Here is a 21,323-nt window from a genome sequence, read left to right as displayed (position 1 = left end):
TCCTGCACCTGATCCTGTATCCGGATGTTGGGTGCCTTATTCCTCACCAACGAACGAAACTGATTCATGTTGGTTTGTGACCGCGATTCGAACTCGCAATTGTACTGATTGCTCGGATTCGGTGGTAAAGGTCGATTCTGATTCCAAGCCGGTGTCGGTCCTCGTTTCAAATTTGCCAAATTCTTTGGATCCAGTGTCTGCGTTTTCCTCGAATCCTGGAAAGTCGCCAAGTGTGCGGGTCCATGCGAATTATGAGACAGGGTGCCGGTAAAGGAAGCTACACTGGGCGTCCACGGTGGTTCCCTACCTGAAAAATCAATATTTCGCTAAACGTTATCATACAATTTTTCTATCAAATCTATTCGCCAGAACTGAATCTCGTAGATGCTTAAAATAATTAGTTTACTATTTAATAACGAGATGAAGCCTGGGTTGTCAGCATTAATTCAAGTGTTAAATTTAGAATGTGGGTCAATCAAGCATAGTGCCATATATCTCAGTTCTCGAGCGTCAGCATTAAACCCTTCTTAATTCATTGATAAGCTAGTTTGGAAACTGGCCTAGTTTTGCCTACTTCCGGTTTTACGCGTCTCTGAGGTAGGAGAAATAATTAAACGCTCACCGGGCCCTGAGGGGGCGTGTCCTCAGTAAAAGTCACTGGATTCCAGTGTTTTACATTGTTTGCTCAGAGTCGCGTACTGGCCAGGTTGATCTCCGAGTCCAGAACGGTGGTCAGCTCGTCCACCCGCCGACTGCTGATTATGCTGAGACGATTTGTCCCCTCCGCTCCCATTAACCCCACCTCTGTAATTTTCAAAGCAGAACGAACAAAGTTGCAGCATTCCCTTTCTCAAAAAGATTATTCCTAAACTCACTATTCCTATCTAACGTCTCCTCGTAATATTCAACTATTCGCTGTAAACAATTAACTATAGCATGAGACAAAATTCTCGATATTAATGCAGACAATTATAAAAAGAGACATTAAGCGAAAAACACGTTTTCTTTCACAAACGAATCATCAAAAATTCTCTCTATTTGGAGATATTTTCATAAACCGAGTTAAAATAACCGAACAAAAATAACATTCAGAAATACGCTTTAACGCACTAATAGTCAGCCACATTAACGAGTAGCGAAGATTCTAATTAGTTAGTAGAGAAAATAATGGCTATCCTTCTGAAGCACACTGATTACCACACGATGCTCGCATGAGACTAGAGATCAGTAATTTGAGCGCAATGTAATTGCAATTAATATTACAAGGATTTTTCAGTTACTATAATTTCAAATCGCAAAAATAAACTTATAATCACATGTAAATTACATGTAGTATAAATGTACAAGTACATAAAAATGATATACAATTTTAATTTTTCAATTTTAAATTATAGTAATTGAGAGTCCTTGCAATTGTATTTGCAATTATATTTCGCCTAACACTGCTAAAGATGAAATGAGAATAATTAGTAATGTCAAAATGAAAACGTATACAATATGAAAGAGCGTTTATGCTAATTTAAAAGCTGGCTAACGAAACTAATCGTAGTATGATCGATACGGATATAAACTTGTAGCAATGAATCAAGTAATGATTGCACAATTGATAGCCTGTTTAATCGAATAGCGATTGGCTAAAGATAATGAGAAGAACTTAAGAAAAAGTCATGCACAAACTTTAACATGCTCTCGTGCAGCTGACGTGCTCGGGCAGTCGCAGTAGCGTAGGACGGCGGGGGCGGCGTTAGCAAAAGAGGCTGCTTAATAGTATTATGGGTGCCATGAGCATTCGCATTAAGAGTAGGGGCTGTAGGCGGGTACGACCCTTGGCCACGAAGGGTCCGAGCTGCGATCGCCTGCGAGGCTGCGGATGGCGGAAGATATGGGTCTTGCTCATCCACTTGATGATAATCCCTTCTGAAAACAAAACACATACGTCAAGGACCATTCCTCGTATACCCTCTCACAGACCCTTTATTTTAATTAAAACTAGATTGCCCGAAGAAGTCATTTTGACTGCTTTTTAATTTAAGTTAGAAAGAAAAGTACGTATATAATAATAGATTGTCTTAAGATCCTAAGAAATTCTATTATTATAAACATACTTTTTTTTCTAACTGAAATTAAAAAGCTGGCAAAATGACTTCAGGCAATATAGTGTCAATCGAACATAACAAAACTTATTTGCAGGTGCCAAGATATATAAGCCTCTTACCGTTTTCTAATATAAATCCACGTATGAGAATCCATCCAAACTAACACCGTGAAAAAAAGACCGCCCACTAGACTTGCGAGTAGCATAAAAGTGAGCCCATAACTGAAAGAAAATGTAGCGATTGTCGTCGTTAGTACAATGGTCGAATAATTGAGAAGAGACGGTGAATTTAAGATGAACTTACAGTCCCAAGTGGCATAAACTTTTTGTAGCGTGAACATATTGCTTGTGGAGAGGCTTGCAATCTAGAAGGGTGGTTAATCCTGACATTAGTCGGTCCACAGTATTTACGTCGGTAGTGAGGCTGTTCAGTTTAGGTTGCAACTGTTGGTCCTTGAAGAGCTCGAGTGCCACGCGACTGACGGTTTGCAAATTTTGCCTCATGAGTCCCACGGCTCGCTGACCTTCGCGCAGTCGTTGTGTAAAGGGGTTGCTGCGAGTACTCTCACAGTGAGTGTAATAAGAGAGGATTTCAGGGGGCAGCGTGGGCGGTACAGCCTTCATTAAATAACCGTCCGGGGACACGCAGAGGTCACCCAGAGCCACCGAAGTCGCTAGGTACAAAGAGGCCATTAGCCACGATATTATTACAGCGAAGAGGCCGAACACGGAAAATCTGGAAAATAAAATTTAAATTTCTCATTACCCGTTACTTGAGAAACTTCTCTATTGAGTTTTTGGTTTTCTTTGTATATCGGATTAATAATAAAATGGTGTATGCTTTGGATTGAAGAGGAGAGATTAATAGATCAGGATGGAGATTATATTGATTTGGGAAGCTGAATAATATTATTAAATGATTATAGAGAAATGGGGTATATTTGAATACCATATTAATAATATAATTGTATATTTTGGAGTACATAGGTAAAGTTGATAAATCAGGATGATGAGGTGATTGATTCGGGAAGCTGCATAATTAGATTAGGTGATTACGGAGAAATGGAGTATCTTTGAATATCATGTTAAAAATAAAATGGGGGATATTTTGAATTGAAAAGGTAAACTCGATAGATCAGGATGCAGGAATGATTCATTGAAAAGCTGGACAATTATATTAAACGATTATTGTCAACTGACATTTCTTTAAATATCAGGTTAATAATATAACTGTGTATATTTTGAACTGTACAGGTAAAGTCGATAGATCAGGATGAAGAAATGGTTAACTTAGGAAGCTAAATAATTATATTACATCATTATAATGAAATTGGATGTAGCTATTGTTCCTTCTCGCTATATTTTTTTTTTTTTTTTTGAAGACTAGAAAGAGAAAGGAAGAATGGTGTGTGCAGGTATGGAGACAAGAGATGATAATATTGAAGAGCCTCACGTTATGAGGACACATCTTGAGTGGCGTGCTACTCCGACCAGCAGAACGACGCATAGAACGAGAAGAGCGCTGAGCACAGCCATGGTGATTGGCCACCTGAATTGCTCGATTTTCTCGGCTAATCCGATGGCAGCAGCGATGCTGAGGCCGCTTAGCGGCTTCCGTATCTCGAAACTCCGATTCACTGCGATGCTCGTGTTTTGCTTCATGCTATTTAGAGCCAGTCGCAATATATCCAGCATCGTCATATTGTTAACTGGCACGTCGAAATCGTTATCCAGACTCGCCAGTTGTGGCTGCACCTTCTTCTTCAAAGTGCCTTCTATTATATCAGTCTGAAAATTCACAAATAATCATTAGAATTGATACTCAATTTTATTTATAGTTATATTAACGTTGTATTCGAATACAAGAATCACTGATTATTAAAAATGTAATATAGAATCATTAAAAACTTAGGATATTAATTAACATATGATATAAAAGTAATTGGAGCTTGTAATAACATTCTTTAAAGTTTCCATTCATTTAGAAAACTCGACATTACAAATATAATTGTAAAAAAAGCAAGATTTATTTGGAGTACGATAAAGTTGTTAGAAATTTATAACACGCTAAGATAAAACGTTATACTTATAGCGGATATATGAGACATTCGACTTGACAAGTTTTCTTTTTGATCTTATTTAATTGGATACATAAACGTAAACCTGATTCTTAACGGTGGTGATGACATCATTCAGATTGCTTGTAGTTGTTATCAACTCGACAAGCCCGTTTTAAACATCATTTGCAAAATTCGATATTTAAAATATAATTGTAAGTAAAGCAATATATTTAGAGCACGATAAAGTCGTTAGAAATTTACAACGCGTTCGCAAAGCGTTAATTCATAGTAGGTACATGAGACATTCGCCTTGACGAGTTTCCTTTTGATCTAGTTTAAACTGACATGAATAAAAAAATATCCTAATTACAAAAAGCAGTGGATTCTTTTTGATCCTGTTTCTATCGATCAGTAAACAGAGACCTGGTTCTTAACGGCGGTGATGATACCATCCACATTGCTCGCAGCTGCTATCAACTGGACCAGCCCGTTGTGAACGTCGTCGTTGCCATAGAGGCCAACGGCGACGGCGCCGCAGCAGAGCAAAGCAAGGATGGCTAAGGAACACTTCAGCAGGGCTATCGACCTCCTGGGTCGTGGTTTACGGTCGCAGCATCTCGTCACTAGATACACCAGTAGCACCAGCAACGTTAAGATCAGCCATGCTGCTGGTAGACTTCCCAATATTCCCAGGCTCTGAAAAATTAAAATCAATTTTAGAAAATCAGCTTTAACTCTCCTATATAGTTACAAAAAATATACAACAATAATTAGATGCAGAATACCAGCAATTACTGGAATATTACTAGATAAAATATAAGCAAACCTGACACGATGACACGTTTATGCAACCTGACTCTCAGACATAATAATTAAGACTTATTTCATATATTTATGTAACCAGTAAGAAAGAAGAAAACGAGCCTTGATAGTACCTGGTATATCCTCAGTATACCAGGGAAATGAGAGGGAGCTGGGTATAAAGTTAGATAATAAAACGTTGAGGAAGCTTATGTGTTGAGAGTAGAGTTATTCACTGATAGATGATTATCCAGGAGGGTATAATCCTGGTTGAGATAATAAACGAAGAGTAATCATCCTGTCCTCTGCCTTAATGAGTCTATTAATGTAATCGACTTTCATGAATGGAAATGTACGTTTGATGCAATTGGTGCAGCAGGGGAGTTGGAGTTAAAGGGTTGAGAGTCGTAATTACTCGTTCTTTTCTGATAGTTCAGAGTCTGATTGATTGGTTTGTTAAGAGGTACGAAGAACGTATTTAACTCTTTGCACAAATTCCAGCAGATTCTCTTAGCACAGTGAGAGCGTAACGCTTGAGGCTGGTTTAAGAGGATTTATTCTAGGTTGGGTAGCCTCGAGGTCAACGACCCCTCTGCATTTTGCATTTGCCATTTTCAGTCTCCCAGCTGCGACGTCAAACATTTGCCATCAGCTCCCCTGTAGCGTGTAAAACCAAAAAACTAAAACTCTTTGTTCCCTTCTTGTTCCTTCATTCCTTCCCTCTCTTTTCTCTTTTCATGCTTACAATTCGAGCTTTCAATTCTTTCCAGTCCTCTCCTGCCTTATAACTACAACAATAATACTTTTTATACCATTTTTACTGTCTCTGGCTTTACTAATCTGAAAGCTTAAAACTGCTCCTTCGTCTTTATTACTTGAAAGCATAAAACAATTTCTTTATTTCTGCTTCATTGTCCACAACACTCGCTATTCGTTCCAGCTAAATCCATGCTTTCCCTTACATCCATGCGACCAGTCCAATCTAACAATCTGGCGAGCTTCTGTTTCTGCCATTTTCATTACTCGCACAATTGACAACGCTTTAAACGAATTCCACCATCAGCCTCGTTCTCCAGTCCTCTTTTATTTCCAGCGAAATCGATACTTCGTGCTTATAAGTCATTTTTGTCAGCTCCACTTTTGGAATGTCGATGCCTTGTTGCTTGGTCAATAGTTCAGACGTTGACCTGGAATTTTTTAAATAAGCATGTGATTAGGGATGCATTAATATTTATAAAGGTGCTATATGATATTTATAATTATTGTTTCAGGAACACGTATGTAGAGATAGGAAAGGAGGAGCTATGTGACTAGAATTTGGTGGTGTTTGGAGAGTACAAGGGAGTTTAGTTGTGGTTGATAAAGCAAATGTATGGGGGAAGAGGAGCCTAGGAGACTCGATAAGATAAGATACTGTAAAATAAATTAATATGTTAGAGTGTGTTGAGAGAGAATGGAAGAAAGAGAGAAGACAAGGAAGGAGAAGGATACAGGATAAAATGGAAGTTTAAAGATGGCACGTGTTGCCCAGGGCATATTATGCATCACGAGGAGCTGCATGGGGAGTCTTTGTGCTTTGTTCGAGCTTTTCCAGCCATTGTGTTTTACCCACGATCCAGATTCCTGGGTAAGTTAACTTACTGTTATGTGACCATGAGTTTCTGACATCCTATATAGTTCTCGTACCTTGCTCTTCATGCTATTCTCCTTATTTTCCAATTAATTTCTTTAATACTTGTAAAGTATTCTTCCATTTTAAGAAGTTTTCTTTCTCCTTTGCTATTATGCAGAATTTTTCCTTGAATTCTTTATACCATTTTCCTCATTTCCACTCCAGTCCCTTTCACCCCTTAAACTAAAAAATTCTTAGCTTTGTCTTTTCTTATTGTTTTCTTCATTTTCCAATTAATTACCTTAATGCCTTTTCCTATTATCAAATATTCTTGCCATATTTTTTTGTACCAATTAATTTTGCACCTCTTTTTCTGTTATCCAATATTTTACTTTGAACTTTTCCTACCATTTTCTTCATTTTTCTTCTGCCATAATACCTATTTCTTGTATTGATTTTTCTTATCATTTACCTCCTTTTCCAATTAATTCCTTCAATAAGTTGCCTATCATATAACATGTTTATTATTTCCTTCCTCTTTCTTACACTCCAATTAATTTTCTTTCTCATTTTCCAATATCCAGCCTCTTATATTGAATTCCTACTACCATTTTCCGAGTTTCCACTTCATTTTTCTCCTCCAATCCTCCTATACTGCCTTGTACCCTATACTTACCAATTTTCTCCTATCTTACATTCCAATTAATTTTCTTTCTTCTACCCCATTATCAGGACTTTTACTCTCTATATCTCTTACCATTTTCCTCAAATTTCCACTTCATTTTCTTCTCCTTACTCTTCTCCACCAATACTTCCACCATACCATTATTTTAATATCCTCTTGAAGACTTCATGGGAGTGCGCACTTTCCTTTCCATTTTTCCCATTATCAAGACTTGCACACTCTACATTTCCTACCATTTGCTTAATTTCCACTTCATTTTCCTCTTCTTACTCTTCTCCACTAACATTTCCACTATACTATTATTTTAATATCCTCTTGAAGACTTTACATAGGAGTGCATAATTCTCACCTCAAGGTAGATTTCAGAGTGAGGATTGAAGGTGTTGTTGACCAAATGGAGGGACACATTGAGGTGTGGCAAATTGTGGAAGATCCTAGCTAACTGTGGCACTGTGTAATGTTCCGGAAGCTGCTGGCCGACCGCCATTTTTCAGATCGACGAAAATCCCCTTTAAGTGCCACTCCTACTCGTCAAGACATGCTACACGGTATCTGAAATATAAAAAATTGGCAATTAATTCACAATTATTCATAAAAATCAATCGATGTAAAAATTATATTATAACAGTAATTAAATTACAAGAAATAATAAAGGGACCGTTTTTCAAACGAGATATTCCTTTACCTACGAAAATAAATAATATTATTTAAGAAAATTTCATTTTTGTAAAGAGCTAATTGGCAAAATGGGACGATTCGGTGATCCTTGATCATGTAACGAAACGTTTGCTCACTTTCACCGGTTGGTTGGACAAAAATAGCAGACGAAGCCAATCGAATCTGAAGTTTGAGCCGCTTTAACGACACTATAATGCGATTACTCGAGTCAAGTGCAATACTAGGGGATGAATCACGAGTCTCTCCAATTCAGCCAACTCCTACAACGTCAAATTTTGTCCCTTTAATTATATCAATTGCCAAACCAATTCGTTCCTTATAAATTTTAAACATCGTTAAAGCTAAATTCTCTAATCCTTGAGATTTCAATTAACATCTATTAAATTTTAACTTATTAGATATTTGTTTATAACAGATATAATCGAGAACCCCCACTCGAATTATTATAGTAGAGATGTAAAGAGATATAAAAATAAGAGCAAAGGGAGAGAAAAATTAAACGAGTTTCGTAAAATTTGCCTAATTCTTGAAATTATAATTAACCAATTAAAACTCGCGCCTATTACTTTTACGGACACCTGCTAAAATTTTTAAACTCATTTCAACCGAGTTGTAACTTTTATAAACGAATATTCATATTCATTTTTGTTTCTAACATTGTTTCCTCATTTAAAATAATTTCTGTTCAGAAAATTCGATTATTTCAAAATTAAAAATCAATTAGTTCCTTAATAATCCACATTCTTAAGGATTTAATTTTTAATCTATTTTAATTAGTTAAATATTAACAGTAATTTTCAGATTGCATTTTAGGATCCTTACAATACAAACATGAAGAGATGTAGAAATAAGGGCAGAAAGAGAGAAAAGTTAAACGAAACACAAAATCTGGATCATTCTTGACATTATAATTAACTAATTAAGGTACACTGTCTTTTCTGTCATAGCCAACTGTTAATTTGTAAAAATTTCTTTTCAACAAAGCTTTAACTTTTATAAATGGATATTGAAATAAGTTTTTACATCTAATATTGTTTTTAATATAAAACTAATGACTACTCACAAAATTTGATTATTTCTAAATTAGAACTAAATTTGTTCTCATTAACAATCTAGTTCCTTAATAAATTAATTATAAATAGAACTTAATTAATTAAATATTAACGAGTAATTTTTAGATTCCACGTTAGGATCGTTGCAATACAAACATGAAGAGGTGCAGAAATAAGAGCAGAGAGATAGAAAAATTAGGGAGACGTAATAATATTAATTGAGACAATTGCAGAGTTAATTTGAGTCATAGCAGCCCGTGATTGGTGAATTATTCATAGTAATCAGTGAAATCAAATCTCTGCCGGAAAGGATGTGTCATTCCATCGAGCATTAAACAGTATAATGAACGTTTATGAGTTTACCCCCCCCCCCCACTCTCCGCCCCTCACTCTTTTAGAAAATCAACGCGTCACCGGTTTCCCTTACAACTTTGTTCCTTCCCCCACTATCATTACAACCCCCCCCCCCTCCAACGTAAATTTATACTCCCTTATCAAATACGATTAACTATGGAAAGATTTCACCCACTATGAAATCAAATTCCTGAAGCAAAGGGAGAAAGTACAAAATATTATTATTATTAAAGTGATGAAAATTTCAATACTGAAGATTTTCAGAAAAATAATTATATTTCTGGAAAGATTGATTGCATCGTTGATTGAGCGGCAAAAGGGAATAGTATTTTTTGAAAAAGTTATAAGTATCATTAGTTGATATTGTTAAAGTACATAGAGAAAAATTAAATGTTTTTAATAAGGGATGATAATGAAGTTTTATTAATTTAATATCGTTAACAATTTTTGAATACATATAGTGTATCTTAATAAGTTAGTCTATAACTGCCATTGACACGTAACTTAAAAAAAATGGTATTTATTCGTCTTTACTCCAAAAATCCTTGGAATTTAAAAAAGAAATTTTACATATTCTTAAAATAAGGTGGGGCAATTAAGAAATCCCTAATAGTGAACGTAAACATTCGTTTACTTGTGTAATTCTAAAAAATAGCATTTTTTCCATGGACCTCTTAAAATTCTACTAAAAACAAGCATCAAAAGGTTCTATGCAAAAAATGGAAATTTCATAGTTAATGAGATAAACATTTTAATGCTATACATCTATATACTTCATCGTGTGAAATATCTCACCCTGTATATTAGATAGACTCAAGCACTTAAAACATCCTAGAATTAGAATGTAAAAATGAATTTATCTGTGCAATTCCAAGAGATACCACTTTTTTCTTAGAACTTGTTAAAACTCAAATAAAAAGGAGCTTAAAAAGGATTTATGTACAAAAATTTACATTTCATAGTTAACAAGATAAACACTTTAAACGCAATGCATCTATGTACTTTACCGTGTAAAATGTCCTACCCTGTATATTGCAATTTATAATACTTATTATTGACATTGTTAATAGAAGAAAGAGCAATACAATATGAACCGTGAGAAAAGAAATAGAGAAGTGAAGGAGGGGGGGGGGGGGGAGAGAGAAGATAAGATTATTTCTTTCTTCACATCTCGAATTCTTCTCAGTAAATTATTATCAGGCGTTTCATCCGTAAGTTCTAAGCGGCTAATCTGGCTGGTTTATGATGCTTCGGCTCGGATTACGCGTGTGCGTGTTGCCGCTTACGGTCCTGACCGTACTTCCCCCCTCCCCCACTCTACGACCAACGGTTCACCAGCTTTATCCACTCGCGCCTCCGTTGTCATTGGCACAGTGGCCCTTTGTTCGTTAAACGCCACGCTAATAACTAACCGCTCCAACGCTACAATAAAGATTCCATTTAACTCCCACGACCTAATAATCTTTTGCACCACTCAAATCCATCCTGCGATATATTTTTTCTTCGTATACTAGAAAAATTCTCGAAATACCTGGTGCTTTAATGCATCAGTCTATTCTAAACGTACATACTCGAAAAGAGTGTTAAAAACTTAAAAATACGCTTTACGATTATTGCACGTTAATCGGTTCGCTTAACCTATTGTGAACTGACAATTTTGCAACGTTTGGGCATGAAATCACGATTAAGCTCGTGACCGGACAACGATGTGCTTATATTAGCCGTAGCAACAATTTTTTCCACTCGTTTGTTTACATATGAAATGAAATGTTTTAGTGTGGATTATTCTCCACATGGTGTTTACCTTCATTGATGCCGCATCGTGAACATAAAAATTCATGTATTTTTCTGTACCATTTGAAAAAGCTTGTAAATAGCAGGTACTGTGTATAAAGTAGGCTTCATTAATAATTCCAATTAAATGAATATATTTAGAAATATATTGTTCAGAAAATATAAAAATTGGGTGTATATTTTGGTCAAATTTTAGCCTAAAAAAGGATAGTAGCTTAGTTTTTATTTAAAAAACTTACTGTTGAGACACACTAACGTGTATTTTGAAATATAGGAGCCATCAATTTTGTTCATCAACTTTTCACGGCCTCTCCCTATTTGTATTCTAAAAGTCGCTTAGAAAACAATTTATATCTGCTATACTTTCAGGAGTAAATGAGCTCTTTCGTCCTCGTGCTAGAGAGATTTCAGTAGTAAACAACACTACCACAGTGTGAAGCTGGCATATCATCTGGTAACATCTCCTATTTTTTGAGAGTTCTTAGAATGTCCTGAATAATTCCACACTACTGGCCTATTTTTAGATATACCTATGTTACCCTTGGACTCAAAATTGTTTTAAGAAAAAACTACCCCTAAAAGACCTTTTTTACATTAAAATGGTAACATCCCTTAATATTCGGAATGTGACGTGCCAATAAAGAACTCTAGAAGATTTATCTGTTTATACAATTTTTATTGCGAAGATATTACTTTATTTTTCAAAATGTTTATTCATACAAAAAAAGGAAGAACATTGTTAAAAAACAACATACAACTGTAAAAGTATTTAAAATGTCATAGAACCATAAAAAAATGGGAGATGCTACTAGATAAAATGCCAGCTTCACATTGGTTACAGCACCCTGGAGATAAATTAATTTTTAGTTCCTCTCGTTTTTAAAGTAACCACCCTGTATACACACTGAAATGGTACAGTTATACCGACTATCGTATTTATTGAAAATGTACAGACGATTGTGGAAGATGCGCCTACGCTCTTTCAACTAGAATCGTAAACATAAAACATTCAGTTCGCAGGCAAACGCGACGAACAGCTACCGAACACCCCCTTCCCCCAACCTTTATTTCTCTCCACAGCTACCAGTATTACACTCGTCTCGCTCCTCCTTCCATAAACCGCCTTACACGACTCTCGGGACACTATTAACGCTAAAAGCTCGTGCACCAGCGTCAAAGCCCCGCCCAGCGACGACTCGAAATAGATTAAAAACAAAAGAAAAATATAAACTCGAGTAATCCTGACCTACTGAGGCCTGATTTAAGGCAGATTTACATTATGATCCGTCAAAGTAACGGTAGTCAAAGTTTATTTGGGAAAAAGTTGATACGTTTATGTTCTTCTAATAAATACAAGAATGACAGCTCAATACTGTATAGAATGAATTGTCCTTAACGGGATCCCTCACGCGAGCTTCACCGACAGTACAAGTCAATAAAAAATTCGTTTAATAAAAGTCAAATGCGAAGCAAATTGCAAAAACGGGCTTCTTTATGACAAGGTGCCAATTCTAACGAGTCAATCGAGATTAAAAAAATTCAAATCGAATGAAGAATAACGCTGTACCACTGTCCCGCGTTCTTGAAGTGGAAATAACCAAAAGTAACCTCTCTTCAAGAACGCGGCACAATGGTACAGCGTTATTTTTCAACTAATTTGAGTGTTTTTAAGTTCGTTTGACTCGTTAGGACTGGCACATTGTCCTACAAACGCCCGATTGTTCAATTTGCTTCGCATTTGAATTTTATTAAACTAATTGTTTATTGACTTTAACTGTCGATAAACAAGGCGTGAGGGATCCCGTTAAAAGCGCAGTATATTTGCAACGAAGTATTATTATATATGTATGTATATATATAAAATACTATTTTAAACTCTAGTCGTAATCCTTCTGTGTGTTACCACGTTGCAAATTCGTTAAATGACATATTTACCATCTCCAATATTTACTCGATACATTCAGCTCCTCTCTTTTGGCTAAAAATAAATAAATAATACCGTTGGAAAGTAATAAAAACACGGACCAATTATCCTAAGAATATTCGTCAAAATTAAACAGAGAAAAAAAATATAAACACGAGTAGGTCATGTTGACCCGGTAAAGGCTTAATTGGCGGCGCATATAATTTCTCAATATTTACTTGTTCTCATCGATACGTTCGGTTCTCTCATTCTCCACTTAGCCCACACAAAAACCCGTAGAACACAAAATAAACATTGACGAATTATTCTCAGAATTTTCGTAAAATTCCAAGACATCTGTCATAACAAACCGTAAGGAAAGACGCGTTATTTGCATATGTAATTGAACCAGAGTGAATCCAATTAAGAAACGAGAAAATTCTTATCTATGAAGTTTGCCTGATTGATCTTAATCTCGATATTCTGACGGTATCGCGTAGTAATTTATTCTACGATTAATTATGAGAAAAATTTTGCTGTTTTGAGAGGAGGGGGGAGTTCGTTAATTAGGGAATGGAGCGTGGAAGGTGGGTAAAGGGGAGAGGGGTAGATTGAGAAGGGGTAAGAGAAGAATTGCAGGGGGTAAGGCGTGGCTTTAGCGGGGGAGTGTTCAGAGAAGGGGGGAGGGGAGTTACTGGAATGACGTAAATCGATCGACGGAAGTTGTTGCTTTATCTCTCTCTCTCGCTCCCTCTCTCCTTCTCTCCCTCTCTCCCTTGTGTCTAGTATACACCCCCTACTCCTGTAGGCTTATTTTCTCACTTTCCTCCTCACCCCATTTCACTCAACACTCGACTTGCTTACTCATTCCACCACTAAGCTCACTCTCACGCGACTCAGTCCCCACTCCCCAGTTTTTCCCGAGAGTCCCCGTTCTGCCACTTCCTTGTTGCTTGCGGTTGGTATCGTTAACCCAATCCTACCAGAGGGAAGCTACCAGTTTCTTCTGACGAGATTAACTGGGAAATTGTCACCGGGAGCAAAAAAAGAAATTCGCTACACGATACAAGCGTTAATAGACAACCGCATGCCGACTAATTACTGTCGCGAGAAACGTTCAACGAGGAGAGAATTCCAATGATACTTGGACGGGGAAAATGCATTGTAGATTACCATTCGAAAGTTTAATATAACGTTATGTAACGAAACTATATTATTAAATTTCCAATTATGGCACACTGCTAAGCAAAATTTAAGCTCAATTAGAGTTACACAAATTTTTCAATTACTATCGTTTGAAACTGTAAAAAGTAAATTACAATTATATGGAAGTGGTATGTAATTTTAATTATAGTAATTCAAATTTCTTGTAATTGTAACTGCATTTATATTTTGAACTGTGCGTGCACTGTTATATTGACGGACTGCAAGATAAAGTACATCGAAAATTGAAATAAAGTTAGAATGAAAAATATTTTAATGTGTTTTTATTTGCATAAAGAAAGTAACTTCAATGGTGCAATGTACATAAAGTATCATAGATGCTGTGAAAACATTTTCAAAGTAACTTATAGAAACTGTACAAAGCTAAAAATACATTATAAAAGTAAAGAGAGAGGGAGGGATAGTGGTGGCGGTTAAAGAAGCATTTCAAGACGAAAAAGATTAGAGACGAAGCAGCAAAGATCTTTAGGAGTCCCGCGCAGCTATTGTATGGTTCGAGTCAAAGTTTTCAAGCAGATGGCAGGGTCTTCCCCCTTAAAGCGACGATTTACAAGCATCCCCGAAGCAAATCCCGTGAGCTCTGCTCGGCCTAGTGTATTCGCTCGCGTAAATAAATGTGACAGCCAGATGTGCGCAAACTCCACATTCTCTCTCATCTTCTCCTCTTTTTCCTTTTCCTTAACAATTCTCGCCGCTGCACGAATACACGCTCCAAACTAACGAAAATCCCTCCAGACCCGATCAAAACTATCGACCCACGCGTCTATTTTTAGAAATCCTCCAAAATTAAACGCTCTAAAAATAACTGAAGTCTGGAAATCCAGCATCAAAAATATCTTGCTCCAAAGTTAATCAACCAGCTATTCCCAGTAAATCCTACGGCAATCGATACTCGAATATCCAGAAATATCTCAACCCAATTCTAGAAAAATTAATTTATTTAACGATGTAACGCATTACTTGGATAGAATCCTCGAAGCATGCTTTTTTGTTTTGTTTTGAATCAAGAATTCCAAAAAGAGCTTCGAATAGAAATTTCGTGGAAATTGGCAGGCTCGGCGGGTTTCGAATTCGTGGAAATTCTTGATCTCCCTCGTTGATTGGCGATGGATGAAGCTGGCTAATCCAATGAGCGTACCCGCAAAGAGACCACGAAAGTATCCCCGCCCCTAGAGTGAATTTGGCGGGATTGAAAATACAGCGTGTTAGTTCGGGAAACAAAGTCGTTTGTCGGAGTTTTTCAAGTTACGTAAACTGTAAATTGTGACTTTTCAACTGTAAGGGAATCCGAATCTGCCTGTAACTACCAAACAAACTGCCCCTCCAAGCTCGTTGACCGACAAAACTTTTGCCACTTGTCGTGCATCTACGAATCCCCTTGCTTCTCCCCCACTCACCCTCCTTTATCCAAAGCTGAAAACTTTTCTTTCGTCCACTCGCTCGTTGTCTGCATAGAAAAAATACAAAGAGCGAGCAGGTTTAATTATGAGCTTGAAAGGGAAGTTTCTTTGCTCTCTTTCCCTGTATTTTTATTCTCCCTGCAAAGAGTCATTTGTCCAAGTAACATGACGAGATGTGTGTCAAGCTTCCAATAAAATATTTTGAAATCTTATATTAAACGAGTAATTGTTCGAAGCGAATAAACTCTATTGTTCACTTCCACGTAAATATCGATAAAAAATCTGTTTTCCTAACTTTAACGTTAATCGTGTACGGGATGAAAAGGTTTGAGAGCAGAAGGCGTTCTATAATTATACTCTAGGAAGAGCGACTCTTTGTTCGCAATGGTCATGCTCGTATGCGAGGATAAAGCGATAAAAAAAGTGAAGTATGCATCTAGCATGAAATTGTGATCGAGTGAGAAGAAATCTACGGATGAATCTGCTGACGTGTTTCATTTGCATATGCGCAATCACTTTTTATGTGGAAAAATTCCAACAACTATGGCTCCCCTAAAGCACAATATTTGCACAAGATCCTTGAACTGTGCACTTGGGATCGACAATTATCATTTAGATTTGTCACAAACTTTACACGTTCGTGAACTCCTAACCTCGCGAGACGTTGATTTGTCGAATAAAATTGGAAGAAGAGGATAAATTTTCGAGTAAATGATTACTCGGGTTGGCATTCATAACCTCGGAGACATAAGGCATGTTGAAATAAAGGTTAAAAACAGTTTAATATAAAAAATGTAATATACTGCATCATTATAAACATAAATTAAGTTTTCTCAAAATTTACAGAAAAAAACATTGCAGTGCCCTGAAGAAAGAGTATGTCATAGGAAGCTTAATTGTGACGAAACAGAAATGACTGTAATTGGAAAATTAGAAAAAAGGGAGGGGGATGAAAGTGCGAAATTAATTTACCGTTGTAGTTGGTGAAAGGAAACTGTATGAGGTTAGGTACGCGTGTTACCGACGAGAGGAACGCGGGAAACGCAATCGCGCGCGCATTTACAATGACGATGCCCAATAGCATTCCAGTGACGTATGTATATAGCAAGGTATCGCAATCCAATGGAGATTCAGCTGCTGATCACGAACACCAGGGGTGAATTCTATGACTTTTAAATACTTATTAGCCACTGAAATGGTTTGCTAATTTTCTTTATGCGTTACTATCCTGCATGATCAATTTTTTCTCCAAAGGTTGTTTTCTTACAACGACGCAGTGACAGTTTACCGTATTCCGCTTATTGCAAGTGACTTAACTACGACGTAACCATAAGTTCTATTTCGAACCGAACTATCTCCTTTAGAAACAACTTCTCATACAGCACATTTTTGACTAAAAGTTGCTTAAAAAATGTCTTTAAGTCATTTGGTTCTAGATGGGTTATTATCCTATTCTATATTTTATTTATTTTTTATATAATCCATTGTAATTTCAATAATAAACAATAAATAAGCAAGTTTTACAAGTGACTAAAAAATGCTATAAATAAACAACTACTTAATAAAAATTATGAGTGAATTCATAATGTTTCGTTTTGAGAAATTTATGGTCGTTGCTAATACCGCAACAAAAACCATAATTCGTATGATGCAACAACACTGTTCTGATAAATTTTTCTACGGAAAGAATGTTATATAGAACTGATCGATACTGCGATCCAGATTGGGATTTGCATATGATGCATTTTTATCTTAATTATATAAATGGGTTCTGCCCAAACTCAATTTAGCCAACGAAAAAATAAAAACAAAAAAATGGAAATTACATCCTCCCAAACTATAACCTACTATAACCGTCATGTCACTGATCGGTTTGCGAATGAACGTTGGTCCAAAAACGCGCCAAACGCAAATGAAAAGTCACTAACGCCATCTATCACCCCCCCCCCCCCCCGAACTCCTCTGCAGCGCCAACAACCACTAAAATGAGTCCCCATCTCTCCATGTTTCACGGGTGGCGCGTCAAATATGAAGTTGTTATTCATCTCAAGCAAAAATGGGAATACCCTTTCGCTTTCGTTGTAGAGTCGACGGTTTCGCCCGGGTCCCATTAAAAAACCATGCATCGTCAACCGAGAAATTAGAATACCTTCGAGATATCACCGTAACCGCAACGCCTAAGAGATTCATAATTCATGGCATGAATAATTAATGCTGACCGGATCGATTAAAAGCCGCCAATTACCAACTTTAATCGGTCCATAAAACTTCCAGGCTTTTCAGTCTTGGTTTACTTGAATATCATCGCTATACGGATGCACCGAGGCGCAAAATAATCAGGGCACTGTAATTAGAGGGTCCCGCCCTTAACATTTTCAATATTTAGTTACACCCCTGGAAAAATTGTGTGACTAGAGACAACCTGCTCTTACAAAAATTAATCCTTTAACTCTATAACGACGTTATTAGAGCAATGCCTCGTAATTTTTAGAGCACCAAAAGAGTTGAGCATAAAAGATTATTAGCAATTAAGAAAATAAGCGTTGGAATATAAAAAATAGTTGATTCTTGCACTTCAGATGAGAAGTGAGTAAACGTCAAGAATTAAAAGGATGAAAACTTCAATTTTCTTTGAGATATTGTTCTAGAAAAATTATCGGTCAAACACTTTAACGTTCATACGGATCGAAGCTTATGGACCGGGGTAACATCGATTTTTCCAAGCCAATGCACTGCACAGTGCACATATTCCGTTTCCTCGTGCCACGCAACACGCTGGGGTAAGAAACAGTGTAAATTATGTAGTACTGTATGTAGGATAACGTATGAATAACGTGTGCCGCGAGTATGGCCTCATTTCTCCGAAATAATTCTGAAAATATTGCAACGTTTTGCAAATGAAAAAAGAAACGTCTTAAAAGGCGTAGGAATTTTTGTTTCACGCTACAACTGCACAAATCAGAGCGAGATAATCTTGCATCAGCGTAAAGGTGGAATAAATAAGACAAACTTTGCTTGGTCAGGGATGTATTAAACTAAAGGCGCTTGTGCCCCGAATTGGAAGGGTCCTTTAAATATCCAACTTTGCTCATTTTCCTAATACTAACAAGTTTTTTTTTACGTATGTAATTCCAATTTTCATTTTAACTTAGAATTTAATATTTAAGTGCTTTTTTCTATTTTCATTACTTTTGCAAAATAATTTATTAACCCTTAATGCTCGAAAGGCGAATTTTTATGGAGCGTTAAGGGTTAATAACCAATGTTAGGGTGAGTCCGACCAAAACCTGTAAGGTAAAATTGTACCATGTAGGATTGCCAATTTGCTGTGAATTAGCCAATCAGCATATGTATTTTCGAAAAATTGGCAATCCTACATGGTAAAATTTTACCTTACAGGTTTTGGTAGGAATCACCCTTAGTCAATTGTATTAAAGTTACTTCGTCGAGTGAATTAAATTATTAATCCTTAACGCTTGATAAAAATTTGCCTTTCGTTTTTTATAACACTAATACATGTTCCTTCACGGTAGCCTTTCGAGCATTAATGGTTAAAAAAAGAAAACAAGAAATACAGCCGGGGCCCAGTTCGAGCTCAATCCACCCCTACACCCGGTGTATCTTGCATTAATGCTGTTGGATAATGTTATCGCGCGCTGAGTGCAAGAAACAGCAGGAAGGAAGAAAAAAGCTAGGTTACCGATCGTTTTGAAATGCTGGAGTTACGTGGGATTGTCCAGGATACGGCGTGGTAGGGCGTTATAGTCGATTATTCGAGTAAATAGGTTAGGGTACCGTAAGGTTGGTTACGCAAAGGCCATTACTCGTCTCCCGATTTCCAAGGATTGGTCTAGCGTGCCAAGCAATCGTCCCGCGAATCGTTATTACGCGTTGACTAGAAAATCGAAAACCCCTGTAACACCTGAGGGTCGATGTCCGAAAGCCCTTAACCTCTCTTCCCCCCAAAAAATTCGCGCACATAATAATGTCAAACTGTACAATTCGAAGACAAATAAAACTGCGGTGTTAATAAAACTCCGGTAAGAATTTCGTGAGTAGAGTATAGATTATTCTAATATGGCGTGTTTGTCGGTCAAATACCGATTATTTTCATACAGTTACTGAATACCCCGTAAGGCTTAAACACTGGAGATTTATCGACCTTATAAAATAGAAATCCTCCGATCGTTCGTGCGTGATACGATGAACTGATTGTAAAATCTTCACAAAAAACAAGACGTGACGCGATCGAGTAGAATTGTAAAGTTTTGCAAGAAAAAGTCTAATTCGATTTGTTCTGGACGGTCAAAGAGAGAGGAAATCGGGGGAGGTGGGAAGAGGGAAGGGAGAAAAAAGAGGGCGTAGAAGTGTCGCGTGGTTGCAAGCATTGAAAGAGAGTGAAAGAGAGAAATGGAGAAAAAGAGAGAAAAGGAAAAAGAGAGAGAGGTGGTGGTAGTAAATATAGAGGTTGGCGAACTCATCGACTGGGGTTCGGTCGTTTCGAGGAATAGAAGTATTAGAGGCTGGCTCACACACAAACGCGAAAAAGACACACAGAGCCCTTACCGTCGGCGTTCAGCGCCCTCCACGAGACCTTTTGGGGGCTCGTTTTACGATCCGCACATGGAATCTCTCCGATGACTCTCTTCGTGCCCACCCGCATCACTCGCCGGGCATCTGGCTCGACTGAAGGCCAACAGCCAAAAATCTACCCTATTCTCCCTTATACACGAGCCTCTCTTTTGGTTCTCGCACGCACACTACTACGCCCTAGAATGCGTTCTTACATCACCTACCGTATACCCTTCCCTGTCTGCGTGATGTGTATCGATCCCGAGAGTACACACCAAGGCGACACCGAGCGCCACCACGTTTCCTCTCTCTCTCTTTCTCTCTATTTTCTTCCCTCTTTTTACTAAGCCCTATCTAATCTCGCCGAAAAGCTACTGTAAAATAATCTCTACCTTGCATTTCCCAATAAGTTTTCTTTCGCTTTCCAATTTCTTTGTTTTCGGGTCTTGAAGAATGAGAGAGAGAGTGAGAGAAAGATAAATGCAAGTTTATATGTACCTTCATTTCAGGATCTATGGTGGATGGGAGGTCCTCTCTCTCTCTCTTTGATGCGAATCGAACGACTCGTTAGCATACGTACAATGGATCCAATAGCTTTCCGTTCCCGATGATCACTTTCGATAATTTCCGTTTCCGTCCGTCTATCCGCGCACAAACAATGTTTTTCATTGACTCATCACTCACGCACTTACACTTGACCCGAGCTTCAATGTTCTTTTCTTCTCCAAACTTCCTCCTTTCTCTCTCTTTTTCTCACACGCGTTGTAGCTTCATTCCTCTCCTCCCTACCGGCAATCGCGACTCGCAAAATATCAAGAATAACCCAGCATGCATCAAATTAAGATAAGGAACTCCTGATAATTCGAGGCGTCTCTATGCAGGCAATTCGAAACGCTTTGAATTTGGAGTCTGGGTTAGATTGATTTTCGGCCGTTTACGGATTTCCTATCTACTTCGAAACGGTGATCCTTAACTGAGAAACAATAATATTCTTACCTGAATATTTTTACTGACAGTTTAGAGTGCTATGTATCGGGACAATGAGCGAACAAGATCTACACCCGACGAATGCCAAAGCTCGACTGACCATACG

At 37.3% G+C, this 21,323-nt stretch overlaps 1 protein-coding gene and 1 long non-coding RNA gene across 6 annotated transcripts; both read right to left on the bottom strand.

Moving 5' to 3' along the window:
* Positions 1 to 80: 80 nt before the first annotated feature.
* On the bottom strand, positions 81 to 21,305 carry tty (tweety). 5 transcript variants are annotated; one of them, XM_066736111.1, is made up of 9 exons: positions 20,729 to 21,305; positions 7,603 to 7,805; positions 4,579 to 4,851; positions 3,549 to 3,883; positions 2,400 to 2,831; positions 2,216 to 2,317; positions 1,678 to 1,917; positions 623 to 804; positions 81 to 307 (listed from the first exon to the last, which is right to left on the bottom strand). In XM_066736111.1, the coding sequence occupies exons 2-8, from the start codon at positions 7,738 to 7,740 to the stop codon at positions 645 to 647; spliced, it is 1,680 nt and encodes a 559-aa protein (XP_066592208.1). In that variant the 5' UTR covers positions 7,741 to 7,805; positions 20,729 to 21,305; the 3' UTR covers positions 81 to 307; positions 623 to 644. The 5 variants fall into 5 exon arrangements, with proteins under 5 accessions (XP_066592208.1, XP_066592212.1, XP_066592211.1 ...); XM_066736115.1 differs by having other exon boundaries at positions 1,825 to 1,917; XM_066736114.1 differs by having other exon boundaries at positions 1,678 to 1,914.
* Positions 8,087 to 11,415, bottom strand: LOC136779178 (uncharacterized). The gene is made up of 3 exons (XR_010823529.1): positions 11,371 to 11,415; positions 11,142 to 11,220; positions 8,087 to 8,191 (listed from the first exon to the last, which is right to left on the bottom strand). It is a non-coding gene; the product is annotated as an uncharacterized lncRNA (long non-coding RNA).
* Positions 21,306 to 21,323: the final 18 nt, after the last annotated feature.

The sequence above is a fragment of the Prorops nasuta genome, unplaced genomic scaffold (genome assembly GCF_024137725.1).
Source record: "Prorops nasuta isolate Cenicafe-Biocafe unplaced genomic scaffold, Cenicafe_Pnas_1.2 PNAS00015, whole genome shotgun sequence".
NCBI lineage: Eukaryota > Metazoa > Arthropoda > Insecta > Hymenoptera > Bethylidae > Prorops > Prorops nasuta.
The sequence above is the reverse complement of the archived record's forward strand: the minus strand, read 5'-3'. Positions and strand labels throughout refer to the sequence as shown.